The 20,965-nt window shown below is 39.9% G+C and overlaps 1 protein-coding gene across 1 annotated transcript; it reads right to left on the bottom strand.

The window, feature by feature from the left end:
- Window positions 1-10,865: 10,865 nt before the first annotated feature.
- Window positions 10,866-17,778, bottom strand: LOC117288028 (cofilin-like). Its single transcript, XM_033768709.1, has 4 exons — window positions 17,686-17,778; window positions 15,018-15,202; window positions 12,793-13,061; window positions 10,866-11,530 (listed from the first exon to the last, which is right to left on the bottom strand). The coding sequence occupies exons 2-4, from the start codon at window positions 15,189-15,191 to the stop codon at window positions 11,365-11,367; spliced, it is 609 nt and encodes a 202-aa protein (XP_033624600.1). The 5' UTR covers window positions 15,192-15,202; window positions 17,686-17,778; the 3' UTR covers window positions 10,866-11,364.
- Between the last annotated feature and the right edge of the window lie 3,187 nt (window positions 17,779-20,965).

Raw genomic sequence — 20,965 nt, 5'->3', positions numbered from 1 at the left:
TTCCCTAATAAAATAAGAAAATAGAAGGGAAAAGTGTATTATTATGATGGTTACGTACGCACTTTCTGTCCAAAATCACCGCATAGACCCATTGCACGATGCGCAGCACCAATACACGCATGTCTCCTGTTGCTGTCAAAACGTGAACCAAACTTTAGGATTGGACTCCCCAAAAAGGGCAGAAATAGTGGTGGACGCACATTGCTCCTGTAGGAATCCAAAGTGCGCCTCATTGTTGGACTTGTTCAAAGTTAACTTTTGGTATTGTCACGTGACAATCGCTCTCTTTTTCTATAGCTTCGACTTGGAAGAGCAACTAATTTATTTGGGCTGTGATTCTCTCTATTTCTATAGGGAGCATGGCTCTGGCCATGCTCCAAAAAAACTATTTATATGGGATCAATAGAGTTGTAGAGATATTTGTGAGTATTATTTTGTGTTTTTACCCTCATTATTGCCCAAATTATTGTGATTTTGTAGCTCTCTATTTGGATCGTTTTATTTGTAAAACCATGTGTGTATGCCAGGCAGCACTGTCACACACGTGCGTCCGTTAGTCTCTGTGTGTGCTGACTATGGTGGCTTTAAAGGGACATCGCAAATATATATTGACGCCAATATTGACGCCAATATTCGTGACTTTTACCCCAAGTTGCAAATATTGACGCCAATATTGACGCCAATATTCACGACTTGGCCCAAAGTCGCAAATATTGATGCCAATATTGACGCAAATATTCACGACATGGGCCCTATGTCGCAAATATTGACGACATAATTGACGCTAATATTCACGACATGGGCTACACGTCGCAAATATTTACGCCAATATTGACGCCAATATTGACGCCAATATTTACGACATAGCCTCAAGTTGCAAATATTGACGCCAATATTGACGCCAATATTCACGACATGACCTAAGTCGCGAATATTGACGCCAATATTGGCGCCAATATTTACGACATTGCCTCCAAGTCGCAAATATTGACGCCAATATTGACGCCAATATTCACGACATGGGCTACACGTCGCAAATATTTACGCCAATATTGACGCCAATATTTACGACATAGCCTCAAGTTGCAAATATTGACGCCAATATTGACGCCAATATTCACGACATGACCTAAGTCGCGAATATTGACGCCAATATTGGCGCCAATATTTACGACATTGCCTCCAAGTCGCAAATATTGACGCCAATATTGACGCCAATATTCACGACATGGGCTACACGTCGCAAATATTTACGCCAATATTGACGCCAATATTTACGACATAGCCTCAAGTTGCAAATATTGACGCCAATATTGACGCCAATATTCACGACATGACCTAAGTCGCGAATATTGACGCCAATATTGGCGCCAATATTGACGCCAATATTCACGACATGGGCTACACGTCGCAAATATTTACGCCAATATTGACGCCAATATTCACGACATGGGCCCCAAGTCGCAAATATTTACGCCAATATTCACGACATGGGCCCCAAGTCGCAAACCCGCTAAGGCGTGAATATTCATTGTTTTTTTAGCAACCTAGGTAGCTGGGTGGGCAAGAAAATAGTCTGGCGCACTGGTCCCGATCTCGCTCGCGCGCTCTGACAATAATATCGTTCAGCATTGTGATTTGCGTGCACTGACGACTGCCAGGATGTAAGTTCGACTAACAAAAATGGAGACTGAAAATCGGGTAAATATAATTGTATTTCTTATTAAAGCCCAGCAAAAAAGAGCGCTGCATGCAACATAAACAATGTACACATACAACAAGGACTACTCGTGCTGCGCCGCGCCATGCGTAGGAAAGTACAGCCAGAGATCGGTGGGTCTGGGTGCCAGACTGTGTGGGAAACAGACTCCCCAAGTTGCTTTAAAAACAAATTCACGCCTGAGTGGGTTTGCAAATGTGGCTATGTCGTGAATATTGGCGTCAATATTGGCGTAAATATTTGCGACGTGTAGCCCATGTCGTGAATATTGGCGTCAATATTGGCGTCAATATTTGCGACATAGGGCCCATGTCGTGAATATTGCCGTCAATATTGGCGTCAATATTTGCGACATAGGGCCCATGTCGTAAATATTGGCGTCAATATTGGCGTCAATATTTGCGACATTTGACCCATGTTGTGAATATTGGCGTCAATATTGGCGTCAATATTTGCGACATAGGGCCCATGTCGTGAATATTGGCGTGAATATTGGCGTCAATATTTGCGACTTTTGGCCAAGTCGTGAATATTGGCGTCAATATTGGCGTCAATATTTGCAACTTGGGGCAAAAGTCGCAAATATTGGCGTCAATATTGGCGTCAATATATATTTGCGATGTCCCTTTAAAGCCACCATAGCTGACCTTTTTGTGAACTTCGTGCACTGTGTTATGTAGGCTACATGTAGTGTATACTGTAGTGTTATAACTTTTTGTATGTTTTCTATGGGTTGGAAGTATTAAAACCTGTATAGAAGAGATTTTCATACAAACGTCATTGGCTTATTGACTGTTCCATTTATTGACATGTATTTTGGCGAATGCTCGTCCTTTATTAAGTAGAGGACCGGCTCTCACCTTCCCGTCTCTCTTTACACTCGTAAACACATGTACCATCCATCTGTGCACGCTTTGTCACACACACATTTATAATGGTGGGCAGGAGACGCGCGCCCAAGTGCGCTTTGCGTTGTGCAATGGGTATTTATAGTTGGTACATTGATATAGAATAAAAATGTTATTATAACTCTATATCTATGAGTTGGTATGCAGTGCTCCTTTGCGTGTAAACCATAGAGCTGTATATATAGCTCTATGGTATAAACAAATAAAAACACTCTCCCTGTTTTCAAATTAACGGATTGCCATGGAAAGTGCATTGGGGAAAAAAACATTAAAAACTTTTTTTTATTTCTCTTCCAAAACTCAAAAAACACAAGTCAGGCAGACATATTTATGGACAAAGGACAAACAAAACGAAAGAATGGAGACAAATCCTATACATATCAGTTTGTCTACTTTCGTTAGATCCTAGTCCTGCATAACAACGCATCCACCTGGAAGATCGCTAACAACTCATACGATTCTTTAACCATTCAAAACCATTCAGGAGAGCTATCAATCATGCCTTGGATTAATGATGTTATTCCCCGAGCATGCTTGACCACACACCAGTTGATTTGATAATCTCTTTCGTCTATCCGAAAGCATATAGAATTCAGGCTTTGTGTAAAAAAGGAATTTAAACGTGACTTACAATTATAGTTATTGTTTGGTTCCAAAACGAATAAGAGTTCAAGGGCCTTCATGAGAATTACAAGGTGAAATACTCCACTATACAGTGTTATCATTTCACCTGCAAAAATTTGTATAGTCCCACCACTTTAGTCACACAGTCAGTTCCCAAATGATGATATCCCTATTATAGGTTTTCTCGGTCAAATTCGACAAAATAGCAGTCAATTTCATTTTCATGCGTTCGAATTAAAGCTGTTTTGCCTCTCCAGTTGTTACTGCGTTTCAAATTCAGAATTCGGCCATTCAATTTCGTTTTGAGTCGAGACAAATTCCTTTAGCACTCTGTTCAAAAACTACAGCACCTCAGCAAATACAAATTTTCAGGGAAGCTTTCTACTATCATTATCTTCAAACTGTGTAAGTTGAGTTTACATCTGTAGACATTGTGTTGTTTTGTCCTACAAAAAGTACCAAGACCAATGTTGAAAAGAAAACTGTAACACTGACGAAACAACCAAGGACACCAAGTCAGACACGACAAGCCAATTTTGTTAGTGCATGCGACACCGGTTAGAGTGACACAGTCAAACAAATTGGCAGTTTGATACAACGAAACAGTTGTTTCAGGTCGGGATGTTGCCGTTTAAACGTTTTCTCCCATTTACTTTGAATTGTACACATGTATAATCCATGGCTTAAACCATGAAAAGGCCCCTGACTAAGTAAAAGTACCAACACTTCTAGCGCAGTGGGCTTAGGTACTGGGTAGACCACCCGGTTCGGGTTCGAATACCCTCTGTCTCTAATAGATTCATTGAGCTTGTGTTATGTGTCCTGCAAAACCAAAGCCAAGTCCTAAAGTTGCGTTGCCTTTTATGGACGGGTTTGCCTTTGCCTCCTTATAGCCATCGCCTAAGGGATCCTCAACAATATTAAACACAACATTAAACGTTTTTTCTTTAACAAACGTAGCCACACAACAAGGTATTTTGTTTAAACACAAATCAAACTATTAATGATAAATTAGAAATGAACAGTAAACGATAATGCGCCGTCGACTCGATGGGGCACCCGAATGAGACAGACCACGAGTCAACGTACATGATCCTTAAATGCTAAACTTATTACGTAACTTAACCATGTAGGCATGCTAACCTCTATAGACCTTTTAGCTGCCTCCATCTTTGTCGTATTCCTCGTATCGAATAACTAATATGAATAATAATAATCATTTTGCAAACGGGAACCAGACTATTTCATTTTATTATTCCTCGCTTTGGTTACATTGATATCATTGGGAGAAATGCAAGATGGCTGCACCGATATAGGGGTCTATTGAACAGCCAGGTGCACTTTAATGCACATGACCAGTGTGTCGTTAAACTAAACATAAATGTGGGCCGGGGCGAACGTCATCATCACATCCCATATACTTATTTGTTTTCCCCTTTTTTTTTAGGGGGTGGAGGGAGGTATGGGTCTAACTGTTAATGTTATTGTACAATTACTATTGTTGTTTTCATTTTTGTTTTAACTGACTGGTTGCTTTATTGATGTAGGGAGGGGAGGCTTCGCTTTCCCGTTGCGTAATTCCCCCAGTCGAATTATATTTGTCGGCCTTTATCTTCTTTTTTTTGCGTCACAATTTGTCCCATTTTATGGAGGCGTTCCTTTCTGTAAAATATTTTTTTTTACTGGATTCGTTGAGGACAATATGAACTTGAAAAAGTTGATTAAATATGCGCAAGGAAACTCAACCATTGTTGGTTTGAAGAAAAACAGTTCCCTTTCATAGAACCTATGGGTTGTGCCGCTTTGCTTTCAACGCGTGATACCCAAGGCAAGCCTCGCGTCGTCCGTGCTTTTCTGCCGGTAATTGTCAGGTTTTCAGTCCATTGATTAGGCGTATAATCAAACACCAACCTTGACGCTGTCGCAAAGAAAGCTATAATTGAACCTCACGGCTCGATGCAACCACCGCTCTCCCTTCTTGGCACGGCCCCAAAGTTTCCATGGTTTCCTTTGTCATTACTTAACAAGTATTTTATTCAAAATAAATGAAATAACTTATGGATTTTAAGCTGGCAACATGCAGGCACACGACACCAGCATTAATTCTTTTTTTAAGGCCACTTTGGTGACCTAATTTGATCATAATATTTATTTTCAGAAAATGTAGGTAATCACTACTTGTACTACAGCAGCACTACTCGAGTTATTAAGGAGCTTTCGATTCGGGACGGGAGGAGGGACGGGAGGGGACGATATTAAACTTGAGGCGCATTTCTTTCAAAGAGAAGATGAGGCCACTATAATAGCATCAAGTGTGTGTTACCCACTTTCTCACGTGGTGCAATTCAAACCAAGCATGCATTCAGCAGTCTACCCGCAGGTCACTCGAAATTATAAGTTTCCTTTGTGATTTATCTGCGTGACATCGATTTGAATATATAATTAGTCCAAAGGGCTTCTCAAATTCAGTCTTTTTCGGCCTTATCTGAAAAGTAACTGACAGAAATAATGTACATTGAAATGAAGAGCATATATCTGTCGTTTTGTATGAAAACAAATCGTTGCAACTCAAATTTTAAAAAGATAAATTTGTACGTAACAAATTGCTTCACAAAGAAAGAAAACAAGTCACAAAACACGGCAAATTTTCCCGTCATGAATGTCAGCAACGGTCCCCAATTAGTATATATGGATAGATTATTTCATATTCTTCCCGAAAATGTTAAAAGCGAGACCGGATCGTACCTAGCCCAGTCAGGACACAGTGATTTCCACAGTTAATCCAAAACTCTCATTAAAAAAAAAAAAAATCAACTATTAGACAGCATGGTTTTCCCGCACGGTATTTGGCTGACGATGACATCATCGACTAAATATGACATCTGCTGTTTTTCGTTGGTATGGTGCCCCGACCTAAAAGGCAGCGTCAGCCAATAACAAAAGAGCCCGTACCACGGGATGAGTGAGCTGATCAACATTCAGCTCATAGTTTAGACAGCCTTTTACCATACAAACGAAAAACAGCTTGCTGCTATATTCGTAAACACGTTAATATTTTGGTTGAGACTTTTCAAAAAAGGCTCAAAAAATGACCGAAGTTCAGAAGCCCTTTTGACTAGATAATATTCACACAGAGGTCACGTACGAAAAACGATGCATACTCTGCAGATAAATCACAAAGGAAATGAGTGACCTGACCTGCGGGTAGACTGCTCAGCGGTGATGTGAACATCGACGGAAGACGCAATGTATTGCAGACAAGTAGAGTACTCTAGACACGATTTGGGTTGCGCCTTCGTGAGAAAAGAAAAGGCGTAGACTGGATTCAAGGCCCGTTCTCGTGCGAGAGGTCCCTAAACATATCCGACGTAAAAATGTGAATAAGAAAAAAGAAGATACAAATTAAATATGGCGGGTGCTTTGTCCTTTTAAAGGAACACGTTGCCTTGGTTCGGTCGAGTTGGTATTTGAAAAGCGTTTGTATACCGTTTGTTTTAAAATGCATATGGGTAGAAAGATATTGTAAAAGAATACAATGATCCACACAAACTGCACGGTGCTCCTTCTACCTCGTCGACTATTAACACGGTCGGCCGTATATGCAAGTAATTTTTTCCTAAATGGCCGACCTTGAGTCCTAAATGGCCGACCGTGTTAGTTGGCAGAGTAAAAGGAAAACCACGCAATTTCGAGGCAAATGTGTGTGGATCATTGTATTCTGCTTTTAAATATCTTTCCAATAAAATAAATATATATATAAGTTGTGATGCACGAATGTGGGCCTTTGGAAAATATTGTTAACCGGAAAATTCCACTGGCTTTGACATCATTATTAAAACCATATTGTGGATTAGCAAAACAAATCAAGGCTCAACAACCCTATATAAATGGATAGTCAGACAGTGCGTACAAAAATAACTGAAATAAAAATGGCCTCGCTAGTAAATTTTGTTATTGTAAGGCCCAGACACAAATTAAGTTTCAAGGCCCATAGCTGATTCTCAAAAGAGTGACACTGACACCACTCATGCAAGAGGGTGAAATTATCACTCGTTTACCTTGAGCGAGAATACTATTGTGCATTTTATTCAGAGGCATAATATTGTACATTAAATTAATCAAACTTTCCCTGAAAAAAGTGCAAATAATATTAACTTTGTTTTGTTTACCAAACATCGTTATGTGTTAGCGCTTTACACTCAGTATTTTCCCGAATCCTGTGAAAAAAAGAAACACAGGCATGTTACTCGGGAGGGATTGGAACCCATGACCCTTGCAATTCTAGAGCAGTGTCTTACCAACTAGACTACCGAGGTTGCCCGGTAGCTAGAGGCAGTTGGAATCCTATGTTTTGGCAGCGGGTACCTCAGCCATAATATCAGAGATGTTAAATTAAATTTACCATCTCGAATACGAATAATATTTCGACCATATGGCTCACAAAAAACCGGCCATCTTTTAATCTTTTGATGTTGAGTTTATATTGGTAAAATACAGTGAAAATTTTCTCACAGTCTAAGAAAATATAAAACTTAATACTTTTCTTGCCAGTCTCTTGACATGGCTTTGCAATCAAACTACTGGTGGAGGGTTTTTAAAAGCATATGCTAAAAAGATCTCCCTGAAATCGGTATATTCATACAAAAAAATGGGATAATTTTGTGTAATCTCTTGCGATTCTGTATACAACAAGTGCCTTATTTATAATCTGATAAAATCGTTGCCTCTCCCCTCTGAATATTCTCTCAAAGTCCTGGAGTTCAGAGCCTCGTTCCTCATCTTTAAGGCGCTCCTGTAGGCGCTTGAGGAGGACTTCCAATTCTCCATCCACGTTTCTATCCTCCTGGTATCCAGTCACCAAGATGTTGATCACCAACGAAAGAAGAAACACAGCTCTGATTCTAAACATGATGCCTCTTCGAGAAGAGAAGGAATAAATGGATGGTTGATGGATACCAAAAAAATACGACTGCAAGTTAAGTTACCTTCTTCAGCGTGTGCTAAACTTATGTCTGTTATCGGAGTTTGACGAAGCCTTCCCAATAAATAGAGCAGCTAACAGTGTATAAGCCTTGTTCATGGAACCTAATACTAACAAGCTTATCGGCTTTTTCCCAATTGCTTTCTAATATTGTTGTCTTTGTACCAAAGACCATTCCCAAAGTGCATTAACTTTAAAAAAGGTTTTGAAGTATTTGTTGCAGATCGGATAAAAACTATTGAAAATCTTTTCAGACAAACGGCAATTTGGCATACACTCAGCTATAGGTTCATCAACCCTACTTTGTTAGTACACCTTTATAGCCGTAACTGCATACGACGGGTTAATTCAGTCAGGTAAGTTCATTCAACTTGGTGGCAGATCTTCTTGTGCCGTGGATTCACTGATTTTTTTGTCACGCCCCAAGGCTCTCATTAACACGTTTTAAGTCATAACTTGTGTGCCCGATTCACTTACGTGCGTTACACAACACACGTGACCCCCGGCTTTATGTCCCATCCGAAGGACGAACCAATGGTTAAGTGTCTTGTTAAAGGACACAAGTGTAACGACTGGGATTAGAACCCACTCTGCTGATGATCAGAATCTGAGAGTTTAAATTTGGCGTTCTTATTAATCATTCGGCCACGACACCTCCACCCAAACATACTGAGGTGGATGATTGTTGTTTTCCCAGCAGGCATGTGTGTTTAAAAGGCTGACCCGTTGACCCCCGTCGCTTCTGATTGGTTTAGCTTTTACTAGCTACCAAATCGGTAGCAAAAATTCGAGAGTCATGAAAAAAACATAAGAAAACGCAATCAAGTTGTAAAAGGCACTGGTGGCTGCATGAACCATTCGGTTCGTGGTCTACCCACCTCCTTGGGATAGCGGCATTATTAAGCTGTCCAATGGGAGACATTTGGGACCGTGCTAGGTGGCAGCAGACTTACCAGGTAAATTTCCATTGTTTACGTATTTCTGAGCGTGCGCACATGACCAAGAACAAAGGATTCTAGCTGGTAAGTCTGCTGCCACCAAGCGTCCCAAAAGTCCCCCATTCACGAAGGCCTTGCCCAAAATAAAGGCTACAGGGTTTGGCTAAACAATAGGGATAGTGTTTAAAAGCTCAGGGAAAAGGTTTCACAAGCACAATGTAATGAGTTTCTGTGAACTGACGTTCGTCAGGCCAACTCCAGCTAGGTAAATGGTAATATACATTTACATAATGGTAAAATGTCCCAGTGCCCTACTTGTGGAGTGGGTCACTTGGGGGCTGGCCCCAGGTGCATGACGTCAATACGACAGCGGTGAGTGATCGTTCGGTTAGCTCTTGTCAGGGGCTCACCCGAGTGAGCACCGCGGAGTATACCCAGGGAAGCTAAACGAACGCACCCTATGATACCTCACCATGCAATGCCTCAAATCCCATTTCCATTTTGTTATAATGGGACCTTTCTGTAGAAACGTAACAACATTTTGTTATATTTTTCAGATATCAACTCATGTTACTCATTCCGAACATGATTTTAAAGAGCTCAGTAATTTGTGTGTGCATGTTTAGGGTGCACCTACTAAATTGGCCATAACTCCCTGTATATCGCCCTCTATTGAAATCCATCGAACATTTACAGATCCCAAGCATAATTTATGAACAGACTGGTCCCCTTTCCTGAGGTATTGACTGGTTTATAAATACTTACGTCAGATTTATCTGTAAATCTCCAGATTCATGATGAAGGCCATGTAAAATGGTGCAAGGTCAAAGGTGATTTTGTATGTGGGCCAGTATGTCTCTGGCTTGGCCAGCCAGAGAAGAGCCTCAACGTGTGATGTCACCGTTCAGGATACTTTGGGTGCGTTCGTTTAGCTTCCCTGGGTCGACCCCGGTGTCTGGCGGTTTTGTTTTCCAGGACGAATGTGGGTAATTATCTGCACACGTTCGTCCTGGAAAAAAAACCCCGCCGCACACCGGGGTCGACCCGGGGAAGCTAAATTAACGCACCCATAGTAAATTAGCCCTAACATAACGTCACACAATTTTAAAAACAGTTACTCGTGCAACATTATTTATTTATTTAATTCCCTCGAATACCACTACTTATAACAACTTAAATAGAAATACAGGAACAGTTATAACAGAAGTAAAAAAATAAATTATAATAAATAAATCAGTCAATAATTAAAAACAAACAAGGCCAAAATAACAACATTACTTAAACAAAAGAAGATAAAACATGAAGAAGAACAAATCCACTTCCACTTCAATTTTCCATTCTTTTCAAAAGATTCGAAGTAAATTAATTGATTGCATCCGCCACACACCGGGATCGACCCAGGGAAGCTAAACGAACGCACCCATTGTTTGAGATGTGTACGAATGCAATGAGTTATTATTAACTCGGCCTCAAATCACAGAGACACTTTTTATGGAGAAAGGTCAGAGGCAGTGGAAACATACAAGTTAGTTAATTTTGTATTTAAGAACCGTGAGCAATCAATACCAAATACTGACTTGATTAACAAAATAAAAGCCTAACAGATGTACAAAGATTCACATAAAATAAAGTAAAGAGATTGAGAGATGTTAATGTTTGAACATGGGAACCCACCGTTGTTTGTTTGTTTTGTACCATAAAAATAAGCTGTGAAGATTTCATTTCAAAAGGAATTATAGTTCCGGTTGTTGAGGTATTGTCGGAAATCTCGAGCGGTTAGAAAACACACTCTGAGAAAAATTACTGCCAGTAACGCTTCTCAGATTCAAAACTTCAGGTATAAAAGTGATACATTTTTCCATATTACCCGCATTAATGCAATATACTATATTATATAAAGCTGTTGTAGGCCTACTTCTTACTTGTTAATTGCCATTAGGCCTACATTTCAGAGTCATTACCAAAGGTATAATAGCCCCTTTAAAGAAACCTCCACCAATTTTGATTACCTCAAATGACTTACAAACATTTTCTGTCCTCAAACTTCCAGAATCTTATCAGTTAATCCCTTGAAATGCCGTGAAATAAGCCTAGGCTAGGTTATTAAAATGATGCGGTGATATAATCATTATAAGTTTTGCTGGTGCAACTACATTGTACGGCGCCCAATCCGGATCTTGCTATCTTTGATAATTAACGAGACAACTTCATAACCTTGGCCCGGTATGTTTCGTAGTTCAAATCGCTCTTGCTTCCAGCGCTGAAATCCATGCTAAGACCTGGACAAGCGTCCTTAACGTTGTTTTCATTGGATGCATATGCCATCCTGTCGAAAAATCTACTCCTCTTTTCATCGATCCTGAAAAGAAGACAAATTGTTTTGTTACGGCAATTCTAGACTTCACCAATTGAACAGTTGGTGGCAGGGCAGCATTTGTTTGTATCGAGCGCTTTGCAAAGTAAAAGTACCAATAACCCGTGAATGATCGATCATCAGGGGATGATCGACGTGTAACTTACAAATCGCTAGTCAGCACAGCACAACCCCATGTACAATCACAGTGTCTGCTGCCACCAAGAGTTCGAGATCGTTGAAGAAGTGCAATGTTTAGGGTCGGTGTTTTGAATAATCCTCTTAAGGAACGTTGAGGCATTGAATGTGAGGTATAAACACATTGGTTTGCGGTAACACCATGTGGGATGTCTATCTTGCCGTTGTGTAATTTTGGAGAACTGTCTTGCCATAACAAATGATATCGCGGAGCTCGGATCTCTGGAGACTTGCAGTTCTAAAAACAGGACTACTATATTATATAGCTATATAGCTTATTATAGGAGTTAGTTCTTAATAACGTTTCGACTAGCTAGATAGCTTGGTCATCGTCCTTAATAGACGATGTGACCTCTGACGTCACTCGAAATCCATAACATGGTTTGCGCGCATACCGCCGGGCAAAACCTTTGTGTTTTGGCAGCCAGCTGGAATCTAGAATATACAATCTTACCATGACTACGCGCCTTTTTGCCCGGCGAACTATGACGTATGCAGTGTTTTGTCAACAGAGGGCGGTTTGAATGTAAACATATGTCACATCGTCCATACACATCGGCAATTACAATCTGGACCAAGACAGGTTTGTGTTGAACAAGTTGTCAAGAAGGAGAAGGTGGTTTTTAAGGCGCTGGACACTATTGGTAATTATACTCAAAATAATTGTTAGCATAGTGACTTACTTGGTAACAATCAATGGAGAGCTGTTGATCGTAATACAAAATTGTGAGACACGGCTCCGTAGTGTTCGAGAAAGAAGTAACTATCCACTTGTATTATATTTGAATTTTGATTTCGAGACCTCAGAATTAGATATTGAGTTCCCGAAATTAAGCATCTAAAAAGCAGACAACTTTGTGTGACAAGGGTGTTTTTTTTTCTTCATTTTTATCTCTCAAATTCGACGACGAGTTCAAAGTGTTCACAGGTTTGTTGTTTTGTGCATATGTTGAGATACTCTAAATGAGAAGACTGGTCTTTGACATTTACCAAAAGTGTCCAGTGTATTTAAGGGTCGGGAAACAAATACAACAAACTATGGTGTTTGTAAGAATATGATATGTACGTACCAGAGAACAAGAACAACTTTCCTTATCTCATGACCAGTGTTCGAGGTGATATAAAAGTCAAAGAAAACGTATCGTGGTTGAGAAGTAAGTGCGTTCTTCATCTCATTGAACTGAGCTTCGTCGTCTTCTATACCTCTTGGGGCAGAAGTTTTATCCAAGACAACTACGCTATTCTCTATTTTAAAAGTAACCCACTTATAGTTGTTGGTTAGCATCATGTCATTACAGGTTGCGGAAACATCAGGACCAACTTCAACTCCACTCATACTCTGAAATAGAAAATTAAACAGGAAATACAAACTCTTAGGGCAGGAGTTTTGTGCTCTACTATGTTGCAGGTTTATTATTTTATGCATATGTTGAGATACACAAGTGAGAAGACTGGTCTTAGCAGTTACCAAATGTGTCCAGTGCGTTTAAACAATATACTTAACCATGATGTTCAGAGAAACTTTGGTTTATAAAAAAAAAAAAAAATTGGCATGCCATACCAATTAAAAGTGCTCGCAGTACATACTTGTTATTTTGTCCACTTGATTTGCAAACGGTTATCACCTCTTGTGAAAATTGAGTGAACCCAAAACAAGGTGGTGAAATGATTGCACGATTACCACTTTCCACCCGTTCCTGGTTTTACCTCGATTTACTCTCGTTTGTGACTTATTGTTTAAAGATGTTTTCCAATAGAACGTATTGTTGTATGAATTTTCCTTTGAAATAGTTTAATTCCAAACATGCTATTCAGCCTGCGACCACGCAGCCATTAGGCAAATGGGCAAGAGAGAGCCTGGGAAATCCATCAAAGCTCAAACAAAACCTAAAACCATTCAGCTTCCAAAATACGCTGCCCCTGTGATGAGACGCTACGCTGCCCCCATACACCCACCCACTCGATCATAATTTCGACAAAAATAGCCAGCATCCAATTTTCTTCAGCTACAACCTTACCCTTGGATTGTTGATTGTGTTTTTTTACCACCGGTTAAAACAACCCTTTGACTTATCGCTTTGTTCTACCTGAAATCATAGAATTCAAGTAAAGACTTTCTCATTCAAGCTTGTCACCAACCAAAGTCTTTGTGTGTGAAATAGAACTGTATGACCTTGTAAAAATTGTACAGTGGCACAGAAACGAATCAAAGTTCACGGCCCAAGGATATTTGACTTGTATTCACCTTGCATTTGTAGTATTTGCTAAATGCATTTTTTTATATAGTCAGCTCCTATAATATGTATTTTGTCCCAAAATTCAAAATGCTTCTTCCTTACAGACATTTAAAACGATGTTGAAAACTCACTTGTTCAAATCTTAGTTGTTACCCCATTCTACAGCTTGTTATTTTCTGTTAATTGTGTTTATTTGTCATGTTTGTTCTGCCTTTGTTTTGCTTATTTTGTTTATACATGTATAATTGTTCTTTGTTTTTTTGGTGCTGTTGCCCTGGTTTACTATAGTCTTCACCAGGACACCAGCACCATGCGCTAAGAGACGTACATTTGTATTATATTATTATTGGTATTCCTAATCTCACGGTACCGATCATTATTTCTGACAAGTTCGCAAACTGAATAATTGATAAATGCAAATCGCCGTTGCCACCACTCCTGGGCTGAAACATGGTCTTACCCCCTTTCCAGTTCATACGGATTTAGGCTTGGGTATCTATCAGAAGCCTATAGCTGGTAGAGCAGAAACCACTCTCCCCAACTTTACGAAGCAATTATGGTTAAGTATAAGTACACAAGTGTCACGACCGGGACTCTAACACACACTCTACTGATCAAACACCAGAGCTGCTTGAATCCGGTGCGCTTATCCGCTATGGGCCATGACACGCCACGATAGTGTGCATTTTGTTCCGGAGGCATCGTACATTAATGGTATCAAACCTATACGCTGAAAGTGTCTTCAACCAAACAAACCTAAGATACCAAGCCATCTTTAATCTGTAATGATTGATGTTTTTGGTGTGTCTGTTGGTTACAAGTTTTCCACACAACGATTAAAATGATCTTACAAATAGATATTAGATTATTATATTACTTTTCTTGCCCGTTTCTTGACAATGTTTACAACAAACTTCCTGATGGAGGGTTTTCAAAGCATTATGTGTTGAACAGGCTCCCTGAACTCCATACCTTCGTGATCATTAATTTTCAATCTCTGCTATTCTATACATGTGCCCAATTTATGTCAAATCTGACAAAACAACACGTGGTCTCACCCCCCATCTTTCTTTCAAGTCCTGGAGTTCATAGCCTCGCTCTTCATCTTCAAGACGCTCCTGAAGGCGCTTTAGGAGGACTTTTAACTCTCCATTCGCGTTATCTTCCTGGTATCCATTCACCAAGACGTTGATCACCAACGGAAAAAAAAGCACAGCTCTGATTGCAAACATGATGATGTTCCCTAATAAAATAAGAAAATAGAAGGGAAAAGTGTATTATTATGATGGTTACGTACGCACTTTCTGTCCAAAATCACCGCATAGACCCATTGCACGATGCGCAGCACCAATACACGCATGTCTCCTGTTGCTGTCAAAACGTGAACCAAACTTTAGGATTGGACTCCCCAAAAAGGGCAGAAATAGTGGTGGACGCACATTGCTCCTGTAGGAATCCAAAGTGCGCCTCATTGTTGGACTTGTTCAAAGTTAACTTTTGGTATTGTCACGTGACAATCGCTCTCTTTTTCTATAGCTTCGACTTGGAAGAGCAACTAATTTATTTGGGCTGTGATTCTCTCTATTTCTATAGGGAGCATGGCTCTGGCCATGCTCCAAAAACCTATTTATATGGGATCAATAGAGTTGTAGAGATATTTGTGAGTATTATTTTGTGTTTTTACCCTCATTATTGCCCAAATTATTGTGATTTTGTAGCTCTCTATTTGGATCGTTTTATTTGTAAAACCATGTGTGTATGCCAGGCAGCACTGTCACACACGTGCGTCCGTTAGTCTCTGTGTGTGCTGACCTTTTTGTGAACTTCGTGCACTGTGTTATGTAGGCTACATGTAGTGTATACTGTAGTGTTACACTTTTTGTATGTTTTCTATGGGTTGGAAGTATTAAAACCTGTATAGAAGAGATTTTCATATAAACGTCATTGGCTTATTGACTGTTCCATTTATTGACATGTATTTTGGCGAATGCTCGTCCTTTATTAAGTAGAGGACCGGCTCTCACCTTCCCGTCTCTCTTTACACTCGTAAACACGTGTACCATCCCTCTGTGCACGCTTTGTCACACACACAATGGTGGGCAGGAGACGCGCGCCCAAGTGCGCTTTGCGTTGTGCAATGAGTATTTATAGTTGGTACATTGATATAGAATAAAAATGTTATTATAACTCTATATCTATGAGTTGGTATGCAGTGCTCCTTTGCGTGTAAACCATAGAGCTGTATATATAGCTCTATGGTATAAACAAATAAAAACACTCTCCCTGTTTTCAAATTAACGGATTGCCATGGAAGTGCATTGGGGGAAAAAACATTAAAAACTTGTTTTTATTTCTCTTCCGGAACTCAAAAAACACAAGTCAGGCAGACATATTTATGGACAAAGGACAAACAAAACGAAAGAATGGAGACAAATCCTATACATATCAGTTTGTCTACTTTCGTTAGATCCTAGTCCTGCATAACAACGCATCCACCTGGAAGATCGCTAACAACTCATACGATTCTTTAACCATTCAAAACCATTCAGGAGAGCTATCAATCATGCCTTGGATTAATGATGTTATTCCCCGAGCATGCTTGACCACACACCAGTTGATTTGATAATCTCTTTCGTCTATCCGAAAGCATATAGAATTCAGGCTTTGTGTAAAAAAGGAATTTAAACGTGACTTTACAATTATAGTTATTGTTTGGTTCCAAAACGAATAAGAGTTCAAGGGCCTTCATGAGAATTACAAGGTGAAATACTCCACTATACAGTGTTATCATTTCACCTGCAAAAATTTGTATAGTCCCACCACTTTAGTCACACAGTCAGTTCCCAAATGATGATATCCCTATTATAGGTTTTCTCGGTCAAATTCGGCAAAATAGCAGTCAATTTCATTTTCATGCGTTCGAATTAAAGCTGTTTTGCCTCTCCAGTTGTTACTGCGTTTCAAATTCAGAATTCGGCCATTCAATTTCGTTTTGAGTCGAGACAAATTCCTTTAGCACTCTGTTCAATTTAGCGTATCGTCATTCTTTTTCGTGACACACACGCCTCAAGAAGCGTCTGCGAATTTGAATGCTGCTTTGACGAATTGCTAAATGGAATGATCATTTTGTCAAATCGAATGACGCAACATTACATTTGACTAGTCATAAAACGAAATCGAATGACTACAGTAGCATTCGATATCACGCGAAATAGAATAGCTTGATGGTTAAATTGGCTGCTCATTTTCCGAAATCAGTCAGCTTTGTGCAATTTACTGTCGGTTAACACTTTTCCTCACTCCTCGTTATAAACGTTATTACCGCGGAGTGAGTTCTTATATTGGTCTCAACATTTTGATCAGTGTTGCTCCATGCATTGTTACCGCAAATCTTACTAGACTGTTAAATACTAGTTTGTTAAATACTCCATCATGCAGAGTGTAAAAGAGTGAAAAATTCACTCTCTATATCCGAGAGGTGTCACTTTCGCTTTGGAGAGTGAACGTCAATCGGTGTCACTCTTTTTGAGTGAAATTGGAACGAACTTCACTCTAAATCAAGTTGAAAGAACCCGTTTTTCACTCTAAAAAGAGCTATCCGCCATATGGCACTTTGTGGTATGGCGGACAAAACGAGTTGCTTTTCACTCTTTTGCATATTCCTGTCGCTCTAAACTTTAACACCAGATCGTATCTTCACTTAGCAAAGTTTAAATTCCTACTTACCTGTTACCGTTTTAGCGCTCTCACGGAAAGTCTACCACAACTGGATGAAACTGGCGTTGTTTTCAGCACTTCCTTGGACCCTGTGGTGCGTTGAGGCCGATTTCGATAGGCATTGGCGCTTATATAGACTTTTTCACGTCTGTCGGCCAGTGACTTCGTCCGAGCCAATCAGTTGCTCTCCCTTGATGGCTCCATAAACATTCATGCACGACGGTCATTGAATACTGATGTATTTATTTGAGTTATTATACAAAATAACTCGTTGATTGATGGATTATATTTTAAAAGGAACATACCCCCGCCACCCTGTGAAGGATTATAACAATGTTTCAAACAATTCTGTATATCATGACGGAGGAATTAGCAAAAGCCTCAAAATATTAAACCGCAATTATTTGGAACATTGAATTCTGAGCTGTTTTCAATGGCTCCGACATATAATAGGCCCTTTACGAGTCCACGGCTTCGGCTTCGGCGTCTCAGTTGTTTCGACTGTATTATAATACGCGTGCTATGCGTTCAGGAATTCAGACGCAGAGAACGGAGCCTGCAGCCAAATCCAAAGCCAAAGACATGGTTTCGGAAAAAGTTCAATAGAGAACCGTTATAAAACGCACACAATATTGGTATACACGCCTAGCTGCAACCGTGTACGGACCTCATTATTGTCCCTCTTTTGTTTATACTCTTAATTGTTTTGCAACAGCTCCCATTTGTTCTGTACACGTTTTTAAACGGTTATGGGCTTTCCCTGAACCTTGGACCACACTATCCTCTTTTTGTTTAGGTCCCCGGTTTGAATGTGTATACCTACTAACTCAATACGCACTGAATGGTATCAGCTGTTGTGCATGCACTTTGCTTCAACTCTCACAAAATGTTTGCCAGTAAATGCCACATTGGCGGGATGAGCATAAACTCATTGGTAAACATTGTTAAATGGGAAGGATTAAAAAGTTAATCCAAAGGGTTTTAGTTTTATTAACCAATCGTTTTTTTTTATATACAATTTAATCTTAAAGATTTGAATTTCAAATGCTAAGGATTTATTTTTAAATCTTAAAATGGATTGGTCCCAAATTACCATTATAACATTTAAGAGTCAGTTCAGGTAAATAATTGACATAGTTGCTCACGGTACAAATGCCCGAGGTTTTCTTGCCAGAAAGGTCAAAACCGAAAGGAAAATATTCTGAGACCCCTGAAAAAATGAAATTTTGAGGGCAAAAAATATGGTAAAAATGTTGATTTTGCAAGTTCAAAAAAACATATTCTAATGCACGTTCTAAAAATAGCACAAGGGTAAAATTTATAGCAATATTTTTTTGTCTCAAGTAAAGCCAAGGATGATACTTTGTAGTGATGTAAAAGGTTTTATGAAATATGTTTGTTTTTTGGTGGGGTGGAGTTGTATATATTAACTTTAAAAAAAAGTTTTTCAGACCCCAAAATCGGCCTAAAGTGGCCTAAACACAAATGAACTGTTACCATGGCAACGTGTTATATTATGATTTGAAATGTAAATGCTGTTTATTTGGACCCCAAGTCCCTACCATCCACAAAGTATAAGAAAAATATTCCTTTTTTTTTTTACCATGGACACGTATGTCGATATTATGTGAAAAGACCCTTAAAAAGGCATTTTTCACGTTTTTTGGAAAAAAGTCTAGTTTTGAGGCAGTACTGTCACAACAGGATACAATTGCCCAAGTTTTTGACACCAGATATGGAAAGACCAATGTTGCCCCTAATCACAGCCGAAAGGAAAATTTTCTGAGACCCCTGGCAAGTTGACATTTTGGGGTCCAAAAATAGGGTAAAAATGTCGATTTTGCAAGTTCCAAAAACATACTGTAATGCATGATGCAAAAATAGCACAAGGGTGATATTTAAAGCAATAATTTTTTTTCTCAAGGAAGGCCAAGGATGATACTTTGTAGTGATATAAAAGGTTTTTTGAAATAATTTTGCATTTTGGTGGGGTGGAGTTGTAAATATGAGCTAAAAACCAGTTTTTCAGACCCCAAAATCGGCCTAAAATGGCCAAAAAACAAAATGAGCCGTAACCATGGCAACGGGCTATATATAGAATTGAAAATGCAATTTTGTTTACTTGCACCCCAAGGCCCTTCCACCCACAAAGTATAAAAAAAATTCATTTTTTGACCGTGAGCAAGTATGTCAATTATTTACCTGAACTGACTCTTAACTATAAATAAAAGTTAACTTGCGCGGGTACAGTGACCATGTTGTAATAAATCTCTTTCAGCAAGTTTGGCTCTGAAAATGTTTCGAACATTATACTTTGCTCGTCTTCAGGAAAACAAAACAAAAACACAAGGAGCTGTTCCGCTGCGCTTCGCTGCGAAATAGACTTGTGGACAAGTCGTTAATGGTCTGCCATAACTGCTCATCACGCGAACTGTTGGTTGCCGAAATGAAATGGAGCCGTAGTCGTGAGAGCAGTAGTCTCGCGGGGCAAGCAGAGCGCCCGCTAGCGTTCGTTCATTACAAGCGTGTACAGTTTTTGCCGTGCGTAATCGGAACATTGGTTGTGGTGTGACCGCGCAACACCAATGGTCTTGGAACCAAGACTAGGCAAGCAGTCTCGCTAGAATGCCGCGGGAATCTCGGGGAGATTCGGAAAAGAGTTGGAGCGCTATCACCGCGACAGACATTTAACGACTTGTCCACAAGTCTACTGCGAAGCAGCTTTACAAAAAGAACGTGTGGAGTATATCTGTTCGAAACGTCGAGACCCGGGATGCATTCCGCTTGCGCAATTGCAATACTAGGTTGTTATTAAATAGTTGTGAATATGGAGGTAGAAATTACCAGACGGGTGAGACAAAAGGACAGGGCGCGTTGGCCCCTGTATACTCAGGACCATTGAGTCACGTCTTGCAATAACTACAAGTAAACTGTTTGATACTATGCGGACACGGCCGATCAAAACCAAGTCAAAAGTAGTGTTGCCGCCAGCATCCGACATAGTCTGGTTGACGTCATTTTCACCCGCGTGATGGCGCTGTTGGGGGAGGGAGGCAACGGGTGCATTCAATTTTATTCCCTGGGTCGACCCCGATGTGACGTCACGACCAGAAGGCTCACGTGATGATGCGGTTGGGGTTTTTTTCCAGGTGGAGCGTGGGTAAACATCTGCATACGTTCGTCCTGGAACACAAAATAGGTAACTTTTCCAGGACGAACGTGTGGTATTGTGTGCCCACGTTCGCCCTGGAAAAAATAAATCACGTCGGGGTCGACCCAGGGAAGCTAA

The sequence above is a fragment of the Asterias rubens genome, chromosome 3 (genome assembly GCF_902459465.1).
Source record: "Asterias rubens chromosome 3, eAstRub1.3, whole genome shotgun sequence".
Taxonomy (NCBI): domain Eukaryota; kingdom Metazoa; phylum Echinodermata; class Asteroidea; order Forcipulatida; family Asteriidae; genus Asterias; species Asterias rubens.
The sequence above is the reverse complement of the archived record's forward strand: the minus strand, read 5'-3'. Positions and strand labels throughout refer to the sequence as shown.